The 24,186-nt window shown below is 38.4% G+C and overlaps 1 protein-coding gene across 1 annotated transcript in view; it reads left to right on the forward strand.

Annotated features, from left to right (window-relative positions):
- Positions 1-24,186, forward strand: part of TET1 (tet methylcytosine dioxygenase 1) — a 132,823-nt gene that overhangs the window by 70,479 nt on the left and 38,158 nt on the right. The window contains exons 3-5 of the mRNA XM_046027684.1: positions 3,184-5,503; positions 10,634-10,724; positions 11,245-11,338. Of these exons, the coding sequence (XP_045883640.1) occupies positions 3,184-5,503; positions 10,634-10,724; positions 11,245-11,338 (2,505 nt within the window). The remainder of the gene's footprint in view (positions 1-3,183; positions 5,504-10,633; positions 10,725-11,244; positions 11,339-24,186) is intronic.

Genomic DNA, 24,186 nt, shown 5'->3' on the forward strand with positions numbered 1-24,186 from the left:
GAGTCATTTACCTTTTCTTGTTGATCGTGGAAGCTCTTTTACATTAAGAATAGTAACTATTTTCATGTAGTAGAAATATCTTCCCAGAGTATCTTTTGACTTTTTATTTTTTTAATGGTATATTTCTCCTGCCTTTTTTACAACTATATATATGAAGAAATAAATACATTTTGCATCCTGATTCAATGCACAGACACATGCAAACACATTATATAAAGGATTTACATTGTAGGGTAGCCTTGCTGGCTCAGCCGGAAGAGTGTCCAACTCTATCTCGGGGTTGTGAGGTCAAGCCCCACATTGGGTGTAGAGATTACTTAAATAAATACAAAATTTAAAAAAAAAAAAGGAATCACACTGTAATAGTTATTTTTACTAAATGTAATACATTTATAGTTTTCTGTACTATGCCACTAAGAAAAAGCTCTTGTTACAAGGCACTAAATTGGTATTGGAACTTGTACGTTTTGATCAGCAGTTTGCAAAGAACTGTATTATGATGCTTTAAAAATTGTTCATATAGGGGCACCTGGGTGGCTCAGTCATTAAGCACCTGCCTTCAGGGTCCTGGATCTCAGCAGGAAGTCTGCTACCTCTTCCACTCACCCTGCTTGTGTTCCCTCTTTTGCTCTCTGTCAAATAAATAAATCTTTTTAAAGTAATTGTTCATATTATATGTAGTGAAAATACTTTTTTCCTTTCTGGCTTCTCATTTCTTACTGTTGCTTGGGACTTTTTTTTCTGCTTTCTACTTTTTCTTAAAGTTATTATTGAAATGTAATATACATACAGAATATGTATGTGTGCTAATTGTATATTTTGATGAAATTTGATAAGCTGAACATATACTGTGTAACCTGTGTACCTTGATCAAGAAGTTAAATACAGGGGCACCTGGGTGGCTCATTGGGTTAAGCCTCTGACTTCAGCTCAGCTCATGATCTGAGGGTCCTGGGATCAAGCCTTGCATAGGGCTCTCTGCTCAGCAGGGAGCCTGCTTGCTCCTCTCTCTCTGCCTGCCTCTCTGCCTACTTGTGATCTCTGTCTGTCAAATAAATAAAATCTTTAAAAAAAAGTTAAATATAGTTTATTTCTACTAAAATTTTTTAATGTGATGAAAAGATTGTTTAAGTGTTTAATTATACAATTGGGTAATGCTACATATTTTATGGCTATTATGAACTTTGGTTTAGTTTTTCAGTCAGTACTGGACCAGGTATAACACCTTCATTCAATAGGAAGTCTCCTGATCTTATATTTTTCTCTCCCTGAGGCATTGAATAGAATGTCCAGAGCCACACTAGAGATTAGGAGGTGGAGGTTAACTTTACATTCGCTCTCGACAGCAGTTGGAAATGCCCCCTATTGTCTCAATTCCTATGTTGTAATTTTAGATGAGCTGTTGGGTTTTAAAAATAAGGATTAGTAGGGGGAATAGAGAGTGATTGCTTAATGGGTACAAGATTTCTTTTAGGGGTGATGAAAATGTTCTGGAATTAGATAGAGATGATTATTGCATAACATTATAAAGATGTTTAAAAACCACCCTTAATTGTACAGTTTTAAAAGGTAAACTGATTAATCTGATTTTGTAGGCATTTCATCTAAAAAAAATTTTTTAAGGGATGATATCATTCCACTAAACACAATGGCTTAAGTAAAAAGACAGAAAAAACTAACCAATAGTAAGAATGTGCAACAGTGAGAGCGATCATAATTACTGTTGAGAGTGCATGTTGATCACCACTTCAGAAAATTCTTTGGCCTGTCTGCTAAAGCTGAAGTTAATGTACACACACACTTCATAACTCAGCACTTCCACTCCACCCAATGTGTATGTACTATATGTTCACCAAAAGATTACAGTAGCATTTATAGTGGTATAAACCAAAAATAACTCCAATGTCCATATACAGTACAGTCAGTAAATATATTGAAGTATTTTCACTAAGTGAATTTACCATACAGTAGTAAAAATCAGGGGCACCTGGGTGGCTCAGTGGGTTAAGGCCTCTGCCTTCGGCTCAGGTCATGATCCCAGAGTGCTGGGATTGAGCCCCACATCGGGCTCTCTGCTCAGCGGGAAGCCTGCTTCCACCTCTCTCTCTGCCTGCCTCTCTGCCTGCTTGTGATCTCTGCCTGTCAAATAAATGAATAAAATCTTTTTTAAAAAGTAGTAAGAATCAATGGACTGAGGCATGTATGAATCAGAAATATAATTTGAATGAAAGGAAGTCAGTTATGTCAAGTTTGGAAATAAGCAATAGAAATCTGTGATAGATGTCAAAATAATTGGTTACCCTTTGGCAGTGGAATGATGACTAGATGGGAGTTTCTTGGCTGGAATCTGGGCACTTCGGGGTTCATTTGTGAAAATTCAGTAAGTTATATACTTGGGATTTATTCACCTTCCTGTGTGTAGCTTGTATTTCAATACAGTTTGCATAATTGGCCATCAAATGGTATCAATGTAAAAATATTAAAGATTTATTTGGAGGGGCACCTGGGTGACTTAGTCAGTTAAGCGTCCATACTCTTGATTTCAGTTTAGGTTATGATCTCAAGGTCATGAGGTTGGACCTGCATTGGGCTCTGCCCTGAGCAAGGAGCCTGCTTAAAATTCTCTCCTTCTGCCCCTTACAACCCCGTTAACCACCACCACCCCCCCGCCACCACCCAACACTTCCTCACTCTCTTTCTCTTAAAAAAAAAAACCTAAAACACACACGTTATTTTGAAAAACAAATGAGTCTACCAAAATCTTTACAGATATGAGTTAATGAAATTTTACTTCAATTTTTTTCTTTTTCCCTACACACCCCTTTGGTATTTTATTGAAAACATAAAAAGAAAAATTAATATTTTTTTTCAGGGGCTTTTTTTTTTTTTTAGATTTTATTTATTTATTTGACAGACAGAAATTACAAGTAGGCAGAGAGGCAGGCAGAGAGAGAGAGAAGGAAGCAGGCTCCCTGCTGAGCAGAGAGCCCAATGTGGGGCTCGATCCCAGAACCCTGGGATCATGACCTGAGCTGAAGGCAGAGGCTTTAACCCACTGAGCCACCCAGGCGCCCCTTTTTTCAGGGGCTTTACATTTTGTTCGTGTTAAATCAAAAGGTTCCTGTGGCTCTTACTCCAATATTTGCATAGATAATATGAGATATTTCTGTGTTTATTTTTTAGGCAGATTTTGTCAACAAACTAGTAAATGGCCCCAAGTCAGAATCCATGGAATACAGGAGGAGCTATGGGGGGGAACAGAGATTGGAATTAAACCCACCTCCCCTCGAAAATGTGACTAAAAATGAAGAAAGTATGACAGGTATTGAAGTGGAGAAGTGGACGCAAAACAAGAAATCACATTTAACCGATCATGTCAAAGGTGAATTTAAGGCAATTGTGACAGAAGCTGAAAAATTAAAAAATTCTGAAGATGACAGGAAAAAAGTCCTACTTACTGATTTAATTGAGCCTCAGAAATTGTTTGCACAAACCGTAAGAAATGGCATTAAAAATGTACACTATTTACCGACCGAAACAAATGTGTCTTTTAAAAAATTCAATATTGAAGAATTTGGCAAAGCATTTGAAAACAACTCCTGTAAATTCCTGAAGGACACTGCCAACCATAATGCCATGAGTTCTATTGCCACTAGCGCGAGCTGTGATCATCTCAAAGGAAGAAGTAATGTTTCAGTCTTCCAGAAATCTGGCTTTAACTGCAAGTCTTTTCCAGATCCTACAACTTTCAACTTAAATACTCATACTAGTATACACAATGAAAGTGATCAACCCAAATCTCTAGAAAATATACCAAGTAAAGAACCAAAAGATGGCTCTCCAGTTCAACCAAGTCTTCTATCCCTAATGAAAGATAGGAGACTAACGCTGGAGCAAGTTGTGGCCATAGAAGCTCTCACCCAACTGTCAGAAGCCCCATCAGAAAATTCCTCACCATCAAAGTCAGAGAAGGATGAAGAAACAGAACACAGAACAGCGAGTTTGCTTAATAGCTGTAAAGCTATCCTCTATTCTGTACGAAAAGACCTCCAAGACCCAACCTTACAAGGGGTGCCAGAAAGCCTTCATCACTATCCATCTTTGGAAAAGCAGAGTTCATGCAACACGGTGGTATTCAATGGCCAAAATATTTCCAAGTCACACAACAGCTCAGCTGCTAACCAGACACCTTCAGAATCCCAAGAATATTCAAAAGTCACAAATTCAGTCCCTCATTTCATACCAAATTCAAATTCATCTAAAATTGACACCAGTAAAAATGTTGCTCAAGGTAGACTTACTCTTGATAGTTCTAAGAATTTGCATCAGTTGCCACCAACAGGTGATAAATTGGGGCATTGTAACCAGTCACTGGCCAGCAGTAAAAAGATAGACCTAAAAGACGATCCATCGTGTCTGAATACAATACACAGCAAAATAGAGGAGGACGTTGCAACACAGTTAACACAACTTGCGTCAATAATTAAATTCAATTACATAAAACAAGAAGACAAAAAGGTTGAAAGTACACCAACAAGCCTTGTTGCATATAATGTACAGCAAAAGTGTAGTCAGGAGAAGGTCACAATACAACAGAAACAACCTTGCAGTGTACAAAATAACCATAGCTCATCATTGACAAAGCAAAAGAACACAACACAGAAAAAGACAAGAGCTACCCCATCAAGAGATCGGCGGAAAAAGAAGCCCGTAGTCATAAGTTGTCAAGAAAATGACCAGAAAAAACAGGAACAGTTGTCATATGAATATAGTAAGTTACATGACATTTGGATAGCATCTAAGTTTCAAAGATTCGGTCAATTTGGTCCACATGATTTTCCCATTCTGTTGGGGAAAATTCCTCCCCTAACCAAAGTATGGAAACCACTGACTCGAAGGAGTTCAGCGTTAGAACACAAAAAATTATTTCCTCCACTCACTCAGATAAAATTTGAGCGTTATTATCCCGAATTAGCACAGGAAAGAAACATGAAGGTTGAACCGTTGGATTCTCTCCCATTATGCCAGTTAAAAACAGAATCCAGTGGGCAGGCGTTTACAGAAAAAGTTTCTAATTCTCAGGTACAGCCAACAGTGAATGTCAATCAGAAAGCTCACCCTTTACTCCAGCCCTCCTCTCCTGCTAACCAGTGTGCTAACGTAATGGCTGGTGATGACCAAACACAGATCCAGGGGGATGTTCAAGACCAACTCATGCATCAGAAACTACCAACATTGCCTGGTATCTCCCATGAAACCCCCTTACCAGACCCAGCACAAATTCTCCGGAATGTCAATGTAGTATGTTCAGGTGGGATTACAGTGGTTTCGACGAAGAGCGAAGAGGACGTCTGTTCATCTAGTGTTGGAGCATCAGAATTTTCCCCAGTAGACAGTGCACAGAAAAGTTTTAATGATTATGCCATGAACTTCTTTACAAATCCTACAAAAAACCTGGTGTCCACCACGAAAGATTCTGAATTGCCAACCTGCAACTGTCTCGGTAAGTGTGTGCACATGTGCCTGAATGTGTGTGTGTGTGTGTGTGTGTGCGCGCATGCACGTGAATTCTTTGTTTACCTCCATTAATTGTCGTGACCATATCCAATTTTGGGTTATCTTTTTTTTGTGGCATTTTTGCCCCATTCGTATTCTGGCGAAAATGGACTGAATTCTATACCTGTTTCTCTGTTGCACCCTTACTGATTTTGCTCAGTTAATTGGGAAATTTTTAACTCATAATTTGGAAACTTTCTCAAGTGGAAGATTTGCTGATTTCTCTTGGCAAAATGTCTCCTAAATTATTTATTGTGCGTATCATAAGATTGAATTCCTTCAATATTCTGTTAGAGTTTATTCTTCCTATATTTAAAAGAATTTCAACCTATAAGCATTTTGTTTAAAAAATGTGTTTTATTGTGAGATATGATATGTATAGACAGAATGTAAAACATATGTGCAGCTTAACAAATAGCTATAAAAAGTGTCTGTAATTACCACCCCATTCAAGAACCGGAGTGGGTTTGTTTCTTTTTCAATGCCTGGTGCTTTTCTGCTCTGTGATACAAAGAATGTCCCTATAAATGAAATCCCAGTCTTGGCCATTGAAGAATTTGTAAACCTTTTGGAATTTTAAAATACGAAATCATTGTATAATACTGATTGCCTATAAAAAAACAAATAGATATGGGAGTAGCTGATATATGGAGCAGTTTATAACTGATACATATTTTGTGCCTTAGGAGTCATTGAAAGAGAACAGCCAGGAACTAATTATTGAAGTTTTTAATCATTGTGTTCAAAGACCTGAGAAAACTAATCAGACTAATGATTCTTAGGCAGTCCTTACAAGAAATTTACTCAGTATTTGAAATACACGAAAGCTAAATTTGAACCCTGTAGTGATTAGTCACTGTCTGTGGTCAAATTTCATGTAAGTTCTCAAATAAAAGAAGAATTAATTTTACTCTAATGCAGCTGTAATTAGGAGATTAAATAGATCTGTCATTAAAGTTTGTTAGGCTGCTTGATGTCCTCATTATTTCAGGTTTTATACAACTTATGAGGAGAAAATTTGTGAAATATCCTATATTGAACTCAAGTAGGTTTAATTATTAAAACAGTCTTATAGGGGCACCTGGGTGGTTCAGTTGTTAAGTACCTGCCTTTGGCTCCGGTCATGATTCCAGGGCTGGGATCATGTCCCATTTCGGGCTCCCTGCTCTGTAGGAAACCTGCTTTTCCCTCTCCTAGTCCCCCTGCTTGTGTTCCCTCTCTGGCTGTCTCTCTGTGTCAAAAAAAAACAGAACAACAACAACAACAAAAACTTTTAAAATAAAACAGTCTTATTTTTTAAAAGTCTTAAAATATAGCCCCAAATCATAAAGGAAAAGTTTTCGCCTGAAGTAGGTGACTTATTAGTACATTCCAGAATGGGTAAATGATTGTTTAGAAGGATAAACTATATCATTCTGATTTTTTTTTTAACAACAGTAGAAAAAATAGCGAAGTGTAGCAATGACTTTTTGCTCTCCATTATCTAAAGTACATTTGATACTCTGAAATCAAGCCTTCCATTTTGCCACTCATCATTCAACACAGGTTTGACAGCCTACCATGTGCCAGGCCCCAGGGATAGGCTCTTTTTAGAAGGATCTCATAATCTGAAAAGGGTGACAGTGCTGAGTGGGGTTGAATTGGGAGAATGAGAGGTTCTTCGAGCGAGGACAGAAGAGTACAGTAATGATGTCTCCTATTCCAGATCTGTTACTGCAAGTCTGATCCTGTGCCATGACCTTGACTTGTTATATTCATAACATGCCTGCAAAAGGAAGATGTGTTATCTTCATTTTACAAGTGAGGAAACTTAAGTCACTGGAAGGGTCACAGCTAGTAAATGGTTAAACTGGAATTCAAAGACAGTCTGAACTTCAGAGCCTACGTTTTTGCCTCCTTCCTCTTGAAAATCTGAATTAAGAAAGGGACAGAATTTTTCTGAATATCATTACAAATGGAAAAAAAAACTCAAAACAAAATGCCACCTGGGTGTCTGCCTTCGGCTCAGGTCATGATTCCAGGGTCCTGGGATCGAGCCCCGAATCGGGCTCTCTGCTCAGCAGGGAGCCTGTTGCTTCCTCTCTCTCTACCTGCCTCTCTGCCTACTTGTGATCTCTCTCTGTCAAATAAATAAATAAAATCTTTACCAAAAAAAAAGAGTGTATACACCCGAGCTAGTCTAATTTTACTCTGTGCATAGTGTCAGTGGAATGATTGTCTAGTTTTAGGACAATCTAGTTTCTTTCCTTATGTATTACATTGTAACTAGTCACCCTGTAGGAGTTGAGACACCTAGGCATTGCAAATTTATTGAGCATCTGCAGTGGACCTGTGATTGTTTTATACATTGTCAGTGTTTTCCTATAATCATTTCCTATAATCACAATATGAGGTTATTGTACTCATTGTGTAGAAATGGGAACTTAAGAAAAACAAAAAAGCAGGGCTGACTAGGTGGCTTAGTCAATTAAGCACCTGATTATTTCCACGTAGGTCCTGAATTGCAGTCATGAGTTCAAGCCCCACATTGGGTTCCATGCTGGGAATGGAGCCTTCTTTAAAACAACAACAACAAAGCTGGAAAAGCCACTCAGAAATCATCCCAAGTGGAATGATCATATCTAAGCATAAAAGATTTCCCTGGAGGGCCACCTTGTTGGCTTAGTGAAGTGTCCGACTCAGGTCTTGATCTGAAGTCCGCTTGAGATTCTCTCCTTCTGCCCCTCCCCCTGCACACTCATTCTGTCTCTCTAAAATGAAATAAATAAATAAGTCTTTAATTTAAAAAAAGATTTCCATGGAAGTATTGTGTTATAGCAGACTAAGCATGATTAACCTCTGGATCATGGTTCCTCAATTTGAGCACTGCTGGCATTTTATTTTTTCTTTTATTTTTTTAAAAGATTTTATTTATTTGACAGACTGAGATCACAAGTAGGCAGAGATGCAGGCAGAGAAAGAGAGAGGGGGAAGCAGGCTCCCTGCTGAGCAGAGAGCCCGATGTAGGGCTCCATCCCAGGACCCTGGAATCCAGACCTGCGCTGAAGGCAGAGGCTTTAACCCATTGAGCCACCCAGGCGCCCCACTGCTGGCATTTTAGATAGGATAATTCTTTGATGTGGGGGGACTGTCCTCTGCATCCTAGCCTGCTAAGTGGTATCCATGGCCTCTATCCACCAGATTCCAGTAACACACACACACACACACACCCCTGCCCAGTTGTAACAACCAAAAATGTTTGCCAAATGTCCACTCAGGAAAAATCGCCTCTGGTTAGGAACCACTGCTCTAGATCATCAGTAATAAGTTAAAATCTGTTTGATGTATCTTAGAAAGCCACAGAAGTAATCCTATATTTTATCTGATTTCCAATCAAAATGGTTAAGTAATGACCTTTTGGTATACATGAACTGTGGCCAGAAATATATTACTCAGCTATTCTAGTTAGACATGATTCTAAGAGGCCAAGTTAAAAATGCTGTTTCCAAGAAATATGTAATTCACAGACATAAAATTTCAAATAGTACAGGGGCTCCTGGCTGGCTCAGTCGGTAGAGCGTGTGACTCTTGATCTCCACTTATAATTTCAAGCTCCACATTGGGCATAGAGATTGCTTAAAATTAAAATCTTTAAATAAGGGCGCCTGGGTGGCTCAGTGGGTTAAGCCGCTGCCTTCGGCTCAGGTCATGATCTCAGGGTCCTGGGATCGAGTCCCACATCAGGCTCTCTGCTCAGCAGGGAACCTGCTTCCCTCTCTCTCTCTCTCTGCCTGCCTCTCTGTCTACTTGTGATCTCTCTCTCTGTCAAATAAATAAATAAATAAATCTTTAAAAAAAAAATCTTTAAATAATAATAATGATAAATTTAAAAAATAAAATTTTAATTAATAGAGAAATACGATGCAAATGTCTTGCAGTACCATTCTGTAAAGATAAAAGCTGTTAGAGTTTTTTTAATATGAACTAATGTTACCATTTTGTTTTTATTATTTTTTAAAGATCTTGTTTATTTGTCAGAGAGAGAGCAAGCGCACAAGCTGAGGGAGCAGCAGGCAGAGAGAGAAGCAGGCTTCCTGCTGAACAAGGAGCCCGCAGCGGGACTTGACCCCAGGACCCTGGGATCATGACCTGGGCTGCAGGCAGATGCTTAACTGACTGAGCCACCCAGGCATCCTTAATGTTATTATTTTATTTTTGCTTGCAGTTTTCAAAAATTTAGGCCTTTTAAAATATACCATTCTCGCAATTTTCTTTTTTAAAAATTTAATGAAATCTCAGGTTTTTCCATGTTTATAAATAATAGGTTTTTTTTTTAAAAACGATTTTATTTATTTATTTGAGAGAATACGAGCAGGGGTGGGGGCAAATGGAGGGGGTGGAAACAGGCTCTGTTTCAGGACCCCAAGATCATGACCTGAGCTGAAGGCAGACCCTTAACTGACTGAACCACCCAGGCATCCAAAGTTTGTAAATACTTGTTTAATAGTTTTATTGTTTTCCACTATATAAACATCCCTTAATTTATCAACTTATCATTTAGTGACAGGTGCCAAGTGTGTTTCTCTCTCTTTCTTTTTTGATGTTACAAATAATTGTGACAAGTAATGTTCCTCTGTACGTTTGCTTTACAGATATATAATTATGTGCGTGTATAGTAGAATAAGCTCTTTGCAGTGCCGTTGCTGGGCTCAATTTTATTAGGATTCTGAGGCCAAGCTCTTAGAGAGGTATTGCTCTTAGAAAACTTTTAATTTTGTACCTTAATTATTAATGATTTCTTTTAAAGCAGGAGATAAAGAGAATAAATATGACCCACATCTTAATATTTTTTGTTTTCCCCCCTGATGCTTAGAGGAAGAATGAAATAGTTGGGGGCTGCAAGAAAGGAACAAGTTAAATTCTAGGGCCTTTTGTCCTAGACTTTAATTATTGAAGTTTACCAAAACCTTGTCAAGATAAATTGTTCTGAATTGGAAAAAAAAAAAAGAAAGAATTAATAAAAATAATAAAAATAGCTCCTCCTTGCCCCTGTGCAATTCTGTAAGCTTTGGGTCTAATAATCTTATTCCTTCCACAGATCGAGTTATACAAAAAGACAAAGGCCCATATTATACACACCTTGGGGCAGGACCAAGTGTTGCTGCTGTCAGGGAAATCATGGAGAATAGGTGAGGAAATTCCCTTCCCTGTTAAAAATCATTCATTATTGTGCACCTGACTCAATGCAGAGACTCTCTGGGAACAAATGAGAAGTGAATGGAAAGCCTTCAGGAGGATAAGTCGGATGTTTCTCAGGGCCCAGGAAGACAGTAGTGTCCTGGTGTCCCCACTAAGTCACAAAGCAAGGCTGTCTTTGTTAAATCCAGAAATTCTTATTTTTATATCCTTGTATAATGGTAGAAGTAGTTAAAATTACCTCCAACCACACTGCGTTCACATTCCTTAATGCTTATCTTGGAGCCAGTCCTTTTTTAAACGAGTGATCTCTAAGGATAAGTAAAGAGAATGGGCTAACTAGTAAAAACATCTGCCACACAAAAGTAAATTTTGAACAAATGTAAATTTTAACAAACAGGGTATTGGGTTTAATGTACTTCTGTAAGCCTGTATCTTCTGTACCTTAAGATATGAAAAGGGTCTATCGCAATTAATTGCAGTTACTTTCCCTTCACTGTGTTTTGTACTTAGGTATGGTCAAAAAGGAAATGCAGTAAGGATAGAAATTGTAGTGTATACGGGAAAAGAAGGAAAAAGCTCTCATGGGTGTCCAATTGCTAAGTGGGTAAGTATTTTGTACGTACACGTTTTTAAAAAATGAGTTTATTCTACATATAAAATCAATCAGTTTATTTTCCCTGAAAATGTGGACTAGAGAAGTATCCACTCGCATTATTCCCTGGGAAATAATAAGGCAGCTAACTATCTTGGCCTGGGTTTTTTATGAACAGAAGTTCACAGTTATCACCAAGTGATCTTCATCTCCCTAGGGTCACCACTTTTACCAGTATCTTGTGTACTTTCCAGGATCTTTTAATGCAGTTATAACTGGATAGCATAAGTAAATGGTACTAAACTGAACATCCTGTTTCCTAACTTTTATCTGTTTCTGTATTTTGTGATTATTTCCAAATCATTATCCACAGGAGCACCTTAATGAGGGTCATACGATTCTGAAAGCAAAACTAAATTTTTTATGACATGCTCCCAAAACGGTTCCCATAAGTACTTTGAGTTTTCTAAACATAGAGAACCATAAGAAGAACTGGATTCTGCTTCTTTAGGAAGTTCTCAAGTGGAAAACAAGTTCGTAGCCAAATGTGTATTTTCAATAGGATATTCATATCCACAAGGATATTAACCAGTTGATTTGGAATTTTTGACCATAGAATCATTTGAGATCCCTATTCCATCATTTCTTAATAATGATGATGATGTAAAAAAGTTTTTTTTAATAGTGATGATGGTAACAGTGGTAATAAAATAATAGCAACTACATTTTATTACATATCAGACACCATGTTAAGAACTTGACAACATTGCTTCATAAATCCTTCTACAAGGACTCCGTTAGGATTTTGAATAAGGAAAAGATCATTATTTTCATACCTCTTCTGGAGCAAAACAGTAAATGCAAAACAGAGGTAGGATTTAAATTCATGTTATTCATTCCTAAAGCAAGACAATTGCCACACCCATAGCTACTCTAGTACCAGACCATTCATCTTAGTTACTTTTCCAGCTTTGGGAGGTGACCACAGTTACAAGCATAAGAGCTACACAATGAGTACTAAATACTGTAGAATGCTTCACTTGTTCAGTCTAGATCTAAGTCTAGTCTTGTCAAAATCCACATGAGCTCAGAGAAAACTCGTTTAGCTATCTTACATAGAGTAAAGTGCACATAAATGTATGTATCAGGGTTATTTTTCATGTGTATAACACTATATGGAGAAGGATATAATCATTGCAGCCACCCAGAAGGCTCCCTCGTGGTCCTTCCCAACCCATGAGTCCAGAGAATGATAACTACTCTTTTGACATTTATCTCCATAACGTTTGTTTTTGTTCGAATGAACTTCATATAACTAGAATCATATAGCATATGCTCTCTTGAGTCTGTCTCCTTTCACTCAACATTTATAGAACTTGGATTTAATGGCTGGAGCTCCAACAGCCACCTGGAAGCCTAAATAGACTTGATAGTGGAAGATACTTACTAAAATAGTGGGAAGAAATAGAGGAGCCCGAATTCTTGGTGATACCAGTGGAGCTGCTGTACCAACCACAGCCCTTCTTAAATCTGAATTTCTTTAACATGAGAGAGAAGAAGAATTTTTTTTCTACTTAGTTATTTTTTTACTTATTTAAAACCTGTGATTTGCGGGTTTTCTGTTACATGAAATAGAATCAATTACCAACTAAGATAAACTGCCATCAATTTGTTACAATGTGGGTGACTTTTAGAAGGAAAAAAAAAAACCATTTTGGAATGAGAAAAATACGTGAAGAAACTCGTGCTTATTGAATACTTTTTATTGATTGCCAGGACTTAGGCTAAGTATTGGATATGCAAACATGAATTAAAACCTACCGGACATTTCATTTTATAGACGGAAAGAAATTGGCCCAGAGGTTTGCTGAGAACAGTTTGCTTTACCCTCCAGGGACACACAATGTTTGCTGGGGTCACCTTGCCTCTCAAGAACTAAATAAAATTTCCTTAAAATGCTTCGCAACTAGTTTTGAACTACTGTTTCCTCATTTCATGGATCAGTCTCTTGTCCTGTCATGCACTGATTTTCATTCTGTGTTAACTCGGCTATGAAGATACATCCTTTACTCAGTCCCCACAAAACACTCCTATCAGTCAGACTCTGTATGTAATAGTTTGGATGGAGAGATATCTAACCAATGGCCAGAGTGTTTATTTTTGTTTCATTCACTCTTTTGAAAAAATAATATGGTTTATTTGGAGCATTTTAAAGTAGGAAATAATGTACACATTGCCCATTTTCCTATTGGGTTTTTAGTCTTCTATTGATTTTATGGGAGCCCATTTATGAAATAGACATTTGCGATAAAAGTTGCAGCTGGATTTCCAGTTTGTCATTGTTTTTAACATCCAGGCTTTTAAAATTAAATTTTACATTAAAAAAAATTTTTTTAAGTTGAGAAAAAAATTTTAAACATGAAAAACATTTTTCATCTGCTCTTTTATGATTTTAGTATATTGTGTCTTAATTAGAAAAATCTGTCAGTTCTAGCTTATAAATCCTCCATTTTCTTTTTGTTGTACTTTAATTTCATTTTTCTGCATTTAACTATTTTACTCACTTTGTGTGTGTAGAATATTGGTAACAACTTACATTTTTTCAGATGACTACCCAGCCATCCAACACCACTTACTTAATTGTCCATCTTTTCTCCACTGATTTGTATTTATTTATGTTAGTAGATTTTTAGTTCTGTTATCCCAATCTGTCTCCTGTATAAGCATCAAATAACTCTAATTATTTAGGTTTTATGTTTTCATATCTGATAGAGGTAATTCCTCCTTTTAATTTTCAGAAATTTCTTGACTTTTCTTGACTTATTTTTCTGTAAGTTAATAATCATCTTGTCTAATTGCAAGAATAAAGCCCTATTGGTATTGTTAGTGGAACCATATTCCACAGAAAATTTGGGGAATTTACTTCTCTTTGATGTTTGGTCTTTCTATCTTAGATAGTATACTTTTCTATTGGCTAATGCCTTCTTTTGTCCTTCAGAGGTGTTTTTGTTGTCATTGTTGTTTTGTTGTTGTTGTTGTTTTTTCTTTTTTTAAGGAATTTTATACTCAATATGTAGAGAACTCCAAACCCCGAGATCCATAGTCACACGTTCCATCAACTGAGCCAGCCCCATGCCCCTCCTTCAGAGGTGTCTTGAAGTTTTGTTCCTAGAATTTACATGTTTCCTGTTTTTCAGTTTATTTTTCTTGTGTATTAGAAGTACAGTTGGGGGCACCTGTATGGCTCAGTCGGTTAAGCAGCTGCCTTCGGCTCTGGTCAGGATCCCAGAGTCCTGCTCCCTGTGTCGGGCTCCCTGCTCAGCAGGGAGCTTGCTTCTCCCTCTCCCTCAACCTCTCTCCCCTGCTTGAGCTCTCTGTCTCTTAAATAAAAATCTAAAAAAAAAGAGAAAAGAAGTACAATCATGTAATCTATAGTGACAAATTTATATTCTCCTTTCCAAATTTTGTCTTATTTCTTTCTTTCTTTCATTTAATGCAGTTAGTCAAACAGACTAACTCCAGCTTTATATGGCTTTGAATATGGCCTCCTTATCTTGTTCCTGTGTTTAATGGGAACTTTCTGGGGTGTTCTCATGATCAGGTCATCAGGGAAGGCCTCTCTGGGGAGGGAACATTTAAGCGGAGAACTGAGGGACAAAAAGGCGCCAAGAATGCCAGAAAACTCTCCAGAAGGCAAGGAAGAGCATTCCTAAGCAGAGAGAACAGCAAATACAAAAGTAAAAAAGAGATGATATTCTTTAATAATCTCAGAGGAGTCCTGTGATTTTGAGTAGGTGGAGAGTAGAACCAGGCGAGGGTAAAAAGGTGTAGGCAGAAGCCAGAGCGTGAGTGCACTAATACAAGGAGTTCAGGTGTTAATCCATGAACATGAAGCCTTGAAGCACTTTAGTTAGGGAGATGTTCTCTATCTGGTTTGGGTTTTATAAAGAGCCTTCTAAGGAATTAACTGACAATCTGTTATGTGTTGCTGCTTAACGAGTACTCAAATTCAGTAGCTTCGAACGATAAACATCTCAAAGAGTTTTCGTGGTCAAGAATCTGAAAGCTGGGCACCTGGCTGGCTCATTCAGTAGGGTATGCGACTTTTTTTTTTTTTTTTTTTTTTTTTTTTTTTTTTTTTTAAGATTTATTTGTTAGAGGGAGTGAGACAGCGAGCACAGGAACAGGGACTGGGTGGGGGGCGCAGAGGGAAAGAACCTCACGCAGACTCCCCGTTGAGTGCAGAACCAAATCAAGGCTTAATCTCACAACCTGAGCAAGAATCAAGACAAACTGGGAGACTGTTGCTTAACCATCTGAGCCACCCAGGCACCCCTGCGCAGGTGACGCTTACTTTTTATTTGTTTTTATTTGACAGAGAGACACACAACGACAGAGGGGACATAAGCTGGGGGAGTGGGAAGAGGGAGAAGCAGGTTTCCCGCTGAGCAGGGAGCCCCATTGAGGGGCTTGATCCCAGGAAGCTGGGATCATGACTCAAGCAGAAGGCAGATGCTTAATGACTGAGCCACCCAGTGTAGGAAGTTCTATGCAAGGGTGTAAATACGAGGCGGTGGCGGTCACTGGGGACATCTTGGACATGCCTATCACAGTTCCATCTCTCTTCTTCACTAAAAATATCAGTATGTTAAGGACACTGTATTAACATCATACAACATACCTATCTCAGCTTTGCCAATGTATCTAATATTTGGAGCGCCTGCTTGGTGCCGTTGGTTGAGGGTCTCTCTGCCTTCAGCTCTGGTCCTGCGTGATCCTGGGATCCTGGAATTGGGCCCACTGTCAGGCTTTCTGCTCAGCTCTCTGTCTCTGTCTCTCTGTCTCTCAAATAAATAAATAAAATCTTCATAAAAATCAATATATATAATATTTAACATATATCTAATCTGACTTTGTCCTATTTTTTTCTTTTTTCTAAAGAGTAAGTCCTTTGTGGATCTTTATTCACAAAATAATGCTATTATAGTATTAACACTTTCCATTATGTCAAGAGACATAATCAACAGAAAAGTTCATACAATATAAATGCACAGCTCACCGGGGCACCTGGGTGGCTCAGTGAGTTAAAGCCTCTGCTTTAGGCTCGGGTCGTGATCCCAGAGTCCTGGGATCGAGCCCCGCATCGGGCTCTCTGCTGGGCAGGGCGCCTGCTTCCCCCCTCCCCCCCCCTCTGCCTGCCTGTCTGCCTACTTGTGATCTCTGTCTGTCAAATAAATGAATAAAATCTTTAAAAATAAATAAATAAATGTACAGCTTACCTATAATTATAAAGAAAATACTCATGAAGCAACTACCCAGGTCAAAAATGGAGTATTCTTAGATTCCCAGAAGCCCTGAGAACTTCCCATCCTGACTTCTGTGGTAATTTTCTTGGTTTGGGCAGCACCTGGGTAGCTCAGTCAGTTAAAGGTTCTGACTCTTGATTTTGGCTCAGGTCACGATCTCATGGGTTGTGGGATGCAGCCCTATTGGACTCTATGCTTAGTCTGCTTGGGCTTTTCTCTCTTTCCTGTCCCTCTACTCCTCCCCCTGCTCACATTTGCCCATGTTCTCTCTCTCTCTCTCTCAAATAAATAAATGACCTTAAAAAAGTGTTTTTCTTGCTTTTTCCCTCCACTTACATGCTTCTCAACAGTATGCTATTTTGTTGTGCATCATTCTTTTCTGTCTTCCCCTTATATAGTACCTTGAACATTTGCTGAAATAAATAGCAGAGATTGGTTCTCAATATCTGGCGTTGATAGTTGACATGGGTTGATTAATCTGTATCTGTTGATTCTGAATCCTTTACTTTCTTGTCCATTAAGTATCAAAGGGTAAAAATTTCTTTACAATGTGGCAGCTGGCTCTCCCTAGAGTAAGTGATCCAAAAGAGAGTAAGGTAGCTTGGGATAAGCAGTGGGATTTTGGAGGATTCTTCCTTCCTGCCTTTCAGACTTCTCTTATGTAGTAATAATTACACCAGTAGAATTTAGTGTATACCTCTTTTTTTTTTTATGAAGACAATATGAAATCTATAGTTTAAAGATTTTGGTAGCAACTTTCTGCCGCTATTATGAAGTCTTCAAGGTTTGTTTTTTGTTTTTTGTTTTTAACTTGACAAAGAGAGATCACAAGTAGGCAGAGGGGCAGGCAGAGAGAGAGGGGGAAGCAGGCTAAGCAGGGAGCCTGATGCGGGGCTGGATCCCAGGGTGCCCGGATCATGACCTGAGCCGAAGGCAGAGGCTTTAACCCACTGAGCCACCCAGGCGCTCCAAGTCTTCAAGGTTCCTTAGGCAGAAAAAAGTATTTAGCATTTTCCATGACGCAGCAGTAGCAGAATTACTTTCTTATTTTCCCTTTTGCAATATTTCTTTCAGAATAAATAGAACATTTCAATATGTTGTGATACATATCTGGCACTTTTCACAAATACAGAAACAATCCAGAGACAAAGAATGATGTAAAGCACAGTTGCTAAGCAACTTAATGAAAATTTTGATACATGCTAGTGACAAGTCAGAAGTATAATCTTGAGTTTAAAAAAGCCAAGAATTTATTTCCTATATCTGTGAAAAAGCTAGGTGTCCTAAATGATTATATGTTAGAAAAATCAAAATATTCATCAAACTTTATTTTTTGCAAACTTTCCAAGTTATTTAAAATACTCATATGTTCGTTGCTAGTGCCCGAAGCACTGCCCAGCACATCGTCAACACTGAATAAGTTTTTGGTGAGTGAAGGAATATAGAGCCTAAATAAAACTACTTTAGAATATTGATTGTTTTGGGGCACCTGGGTGATTCAGTTGGTTGGGCGACTGCCTTCGGCTCAGGTTATGTTCCAGGAGTCCCAGGATCCAGTCCCACATTGGACTCGTGCTCAGCGGGGAGTCTGCTTCTCCCTCTGACCTCTCCCTCTCATTCTCATTCTCTCTCAAATAAATAAATAAAATCTTTAAAAAAAACATAGAATATTGAATGTTTTGAATTTGAGTTGGTATCTTGGAATAGTTTTGCTGTGGTTTTCACTGTTAGCTCTTTTCTGAGGAAGGCAGAACTTGGAGTATTAAAATTGATAAGGTCGTCTATCAAAAATTGGAACTTTTGATGGAGAGAGGATTAGGTCTCCATGGTCAATATGCTTTTTAGGATTTTATAACATTATTTTGAATAGCAGTAAAATAATTCCTATATGGATATTTTATGTAGGAATGAAGTACGGGGAAGAGGTAGAGGAAGTAAACTGAGGAGTCCAGTAAACAATTAACTAGTGGGTTGCATTGTTTCAGATTTATTTTGCATCTTGTACAGTATCTATTTGTTGCGTATTTGATATTAAGCATTAGCCTAAAATTTTGTGTAAATTTCTTTCGCTCTGCGGGCAGGCTTACATTTGTTCACAGTAGTTGATTTCTATCCTGTTTTTATTGTGCTGTATTTGGCTTCTTTTCTTGAAGGAGAGGCTTATTGCTTCTTTTTTTAATGATCACACACAAAAAGCCTAACAGCAAATTCGAACTGGGCAGCACAACTTTCTGAGCCAGGCTCACCCCGTTCTGCCCTTGCTCTTAACACTGTTTTCTTCGCCAGGTAGTCATTAACACTCCCCCGTAATTGTTAGCCTTTGGTAGATGTTTCTGACTCTTTGCTGTCACTGTGGGTCTTGTCAGGGACTAGTTATCCTGTTACTCAGTGGATTTGGGGGGAAAGGTTGTACTTTGGGCGGAACGATGTAGTTTCTTGAATCCAGCAGGCTCTATTAACTCCCTATACTACTAACTCCCACCTCTCTCTCTTTCTTTCTCTCTCTCTCTCACACACGCACGCACGCACGCGCGCACGCATGTGGGCGCGTGCACATACACTACAATTGAGCCTCTGGGGTGGTGGCAGGAGTAGGGAGAAGATTGAAGCAGTAGGCTCCCCGGATGGCTCCCATGCCTGACCAGTTCCCACCAGGAATTAGTTCATAGGTTCTCCTCTGTAGGATTGTATATTGGTCCATAGAACATGTGTGGCACTGAACATCTACAATTTATACAACTAAATGTTTTGTTGCCTCCTCTGGTCTGAGGTGATCAGAGTTTTGGAAAAGGAGTAACCAAGTACCCAAAAGCTTTCGAACGATCTTGCCTGGATTTATACATGCATATGATCTTTCCCTTTGTGGTTCCTTTGTTCCAAGATTCTACTTTAAATGTCTTTGGGCTGCATTTTTGTTTTGTTTTATGTGATGAAATGAATATACGTGTGTGTGTGATGAAATATAGGTGTGGGGAGGGGTTAAATGATAAATAATCAGTGGGTTTTTTGGCTGGCCACCATCATTTTCTGTTGAAAGTATGGTTCTACTTTGTCTCCCACATGATTATTTGATATACTCAAAAATACATTCCAGTATACTTAACCTACAGTGCTAAATTAGTTTCAGGTGTACCATGCAGTGATTGAAATACTCTTTATATTACCCAGTGACCATCAAGATAAGTGGACTCTTAATCCCCCTCACCTAGTTTATCCATGCCTCCACTCACCTCCCCTCTGGTAACCATCAGTTTGTTCTCTATAGTCAGAGTCTATTTTGGGGGTTGCCTTTTTTTTCCTTTGTTCACTTGTTTTATTTCTTAAATTTCACATATGAATGAAATCACATGATATTTGTCTTTCTCTGACTAATTTCACTTAGCATTATGCTAACTCATTCCATGTTGTTGCAAATGGCGAGATTTCATTCTGTTTTATGGTTGAATAATCTGGTGTGTGTATACACACATCTTTATCCATTCATCTATCAGCAGACACTTGGGCTGTTTCCATAATTTGGCCGTTATAAATAATGCAGTAAACATAGGGGTGCATATAACTTTTTGAATTAGTGTTTTCATATTCTTTGGATAAATGCCCAGTAGTGGAATTAACTGCATCAGTCGGTATTTCTATCTTTAATATTTTGAGCAACCTCCATACTGTTTGTATACACTAGCCGCAGGTGTTTACGTTTCCACCAACAGTGCACAAGGGTTCCTTTTTCTCCACATCCTTGCCACCACTTGTCTTGTGTTTTTTAGTTTTAGTCATAGATGGTTGTGAGGTGATATCTCATTGAGGTTTTGATTTGCATCTCCCTGTTGATGAGTGATGTTGAGAATCTTTTCATGTGTCTGTTGGCCATTGTATGTCTTCTTTGGAGAAATGTCTGTTCATATCTTCTGTCCATTTTTTAATTGGATTATTTGGGTTTTACATGTTGTTACATCGGCTCTTTATTTGTTTTGGATAATAACCCTTTATCGGACATGTCCTTTGCAAGGATCTTTTCTCATTCAGTAGGTTGTCTTTTAGTTTTGTTGATTCTTAACTTTGCATAAAAATCTGTTACTTTTGGGGTATCTGGGTGGCTCAGTCCTTAAGTGTCTGCCTTGGACTTGGTTCATGATCCTGGAGTCCTGGGATCAAGCCCGGCATTGGGCTCCCTGCTCAGTCGGAAGCCTGCTTCTCCCTCTCCCTCCCCTCTCCCACTCCCCCTGCTTGTGTCCCCTCTTTTGCTGTGTCTCTCTCTGTCAAATAAAAAAAATAAATAAATAAAAATCTATTACTTTCAGGACAGCTTTCAGGTTGGTTAAGTGTCCCAAGTTTTGATTTGGGCCCAGCACATGATCTCAGGGTTGTAAGATTGATCCCCGCTGGGCGTGCGGTCGACTTAGGATTCTCTCTCTCCCACTGCTCCACCCCTCAATAAACAGATAAAGAAAGAAATAAATATTTATTACTTTGAAATTTTAAAATCCATCTTAAATTTACCCTCTGAGATAATGATATTTAACAACTTCCAGTATATACAAACCAAATTTTGGTGTTAAAACTTCCAATGACAAGTGATAAGACAACTGCTGAAGGATGTTGAGCAAAGAAGTGACAGGGTCAATACTACTTACAGGAAATCCATTTATTCTACAACTTTATTAATTTCAGTAGAAGCTTATTTGATTAAATAAGCGTGGGGTTTGGGAACAGAATCTACTCAAGTTCATTTCCTCCTCCTTACACACTAAAATGGAAATCATGTGTGGCGTAGATGCAGCATTAGAAATTATAAAGAAGGCATCTGAGAACTCCCTTAACTCTTAAAAAAGGCTAACCAGGGGCGCCTAGGCGGCTCAGTGGGTTCAGCCTCTGCCTTTGACTCAGGTCATGATCTCAGGGTCCTGGGATCGAGCCCTTTATCGTGCTCTCTGCTCAGCAGGAAGCTTGCATCCCCCTCTCTCTCTGCCTGCTTGTGATCTCTGTCTGTCAAATAAATAAAGTTGTCAAAAAAAAAAAAAAAAACCAGAAAGCTAACCAAAAATGGACTCAGAGATTCTTTGCTTATGATACTTAGGTTAACTATAAACTTTTAGTTAGAAGTTCCTGTGTTGCTAGGCTTCTGTAACACTGCTTTCCTCCATCACTCCTCAGCGCTTCAGTCAGCCGGTCTGTGATCTGTCCTCTGGAGTGAGCTTATTCATGACCCTACCTCAAGCGGTCACCAGCGTGCTATTTACTGTGAAATCCTACTGCTTGTTTGCTTGCTTGAGAATAGCCTATAGAGGGAACAAGGAGGAGACCAAGTGTAATGCTTGGTGGTGAGGGTCCAGGAAGAGCTTTGGGGAAATACTGGCCCTTGAGCTACATCTTGTACACACAGCGTGTGTCATGTTAATGACAGAGATCCCAGAAATAGAATCAACTATGTATAATAATTTAATAAAGGAGGTTTTATAAATCACAGACGACATCTGGTATCAATACAGTTAGCAGAATTCTTCCTCAGATAACGTTCTTGCCTCTTGGAGCTTGCTTTCCAGAATCTTAGCATTGCCTTTGTACTGTCTTCTGTCTAGTGGCAAACTCCTGTAGTCCTTTAAGAGGAGTCTCCTCCATGAAGCCTTCCCACTCTAAACAAAAAGACTTAGCCCTACTTTGCAGAACTTAATTCATACAGACCCCTTACAAATGTCTTCTATTATCCCCCTAAAAGTATTACAGTATAAAAATACATTGCTAATATTATCCCCATTAGTTGAGATGATACTGTACATTCAATTTTGCATTTGAATTGTTTCACTTACAGTCTTACTTAATTGGCTTCCCAGATGATTACAATTTTAGCATATCATAATTAGACAAAATGATATCTTGTTCACCTGACAGTATTTTGGACTTGCTACTAATTGTTTATCTAAATTCACGAAATTTTTTTTTAAGATTTTATTTATTTGACAGAGATTACAAGTAGGCAGAGAGGCAGGCAGGGGGCGAGGGGATCAGGTCTCCTGCTGAGCAGAGTGCCCGATGCGGGGCTCCATCCCAGGACCCCGGGATCATGACCTGAGCAGAATGCAGAGGCTTTAACCCACTGAGCCACCCAGGTGCCCCTAAATTCACAAACATTTTAGCTTAATTTACTTCAAATGTTATCTAAAACTTAATAACACTGTATATTCATTGCCCCATAGATTGACTTTAACTCGAAATAGAGAGATCTTTTATTTTGCAAAAATGTGTCCATTGTTAATTCATCAGTTTATGTATGAACGAACTCTTTGCCTTTCTTCCTTGGTGTCTGACAGTGGCCTGTTTTTTAAATCACCTGGGTTTAGTACTTTCCATCCAGAGGTCTGCTGGTGGCTCATCTCTTGACCTATGACACCACACATCCAGTAGCTCTGTTTGGAAACTTGTCTTCCATTTCTATGCATCACCAGCACTTGAATCCCAAGCTTGTACTGAGAATAAAATATACAATATGAAACTTTGGCCAGCACCATAGAAATATTTTTAAATAAATAATTTCAGACTTACTAAAAAAATTGCTGGAATTACGTAGATTTTTCTATATGCTTTTCCCTGACATTTCCCAAATGCAGTTTTTTACCAAATTAGCTTTTCTTTATTTTTCACACTCCTTCCTTCTTTCTCCTTTGCTCCTCCCTCTTCTTTTTTTTTCCTTTATGCATTAATAGTAATTTGTAAATATGACGCTTTTACCCCTAAATACACTGGTGTGTGTTTTCATAAAACCAGGACATTTCAGGGCACCTAGCTGGCTCAGTTGAGGGAGCATAAAACTCTTGATCTCTGGGTCATGAGTAAAACCCCACACTGGGCATAGAAATTATTTATTTTTTTTAATTAAAAAGAAAGCAGTCTTTAAAAAAAAGAAAAAAAGCTAGGGTATTGCCTTATAACCACAAAACAATTATGAAACTTTTACAAAGCAATGGGACTGTTATTGATGGTGTTATAATATTATTGTCTAATCTTTAGGTCTTGTAACTAATAATTTCCTTTATGGAAAAAGAGAACATTTTGTCTTGTATCTATATTCAATCCAGGATCACTTGTTTATGTTTAGTTGTTACATACCATATTTCTTAAAATTAAAACTGTACAATAAATTGTCATGAAATACCTAAGTGACTTAAAGACTTACTCAGTAACCAGGCTTGAGATGGTCAATCATGTTTTCTTTTTCCCTTAATTATTGAGGTATAATTAACATAAAATGAAATAAACACATAAAGGGGCACCTGAGTGGGTCAGTGGATTGAGCATTGGACTCTTGGTTTTGGCTTAGGTCATGGTCTCAGAGTTGTGAGATCATGTCCCCTTTTGCCCTTCCAGGATAAGTGGGAGTCAGCTTGGGATTCTCTCTCTCCTTCTCCCTCTCTTTCTGCCTTTTCCTCTCATGTGTTCTGTGTGCACATGCATAAACACACACACACACACACACACACACACACTCGCTCTCTCCCAAATAAATCTTTTTGAAAAAATAAACACCTAGGCTCCTATGAGTGCCTCCCATAGGTGGTTCAG

The sequence above is a fragment of the Meles meles genome, chromosome 13, assembly GCF_922984935.1.
Source record: "Meles meles chromosome 13, mMelMel3.1 paternal haplotype, whole genome shotgun sequence".
NCBI classification, from domain to species: Eukaryota; Metazoa; Chordata; class Mammalia; order Carnivora; family Mustelidae; genus Meles; species Meles meles.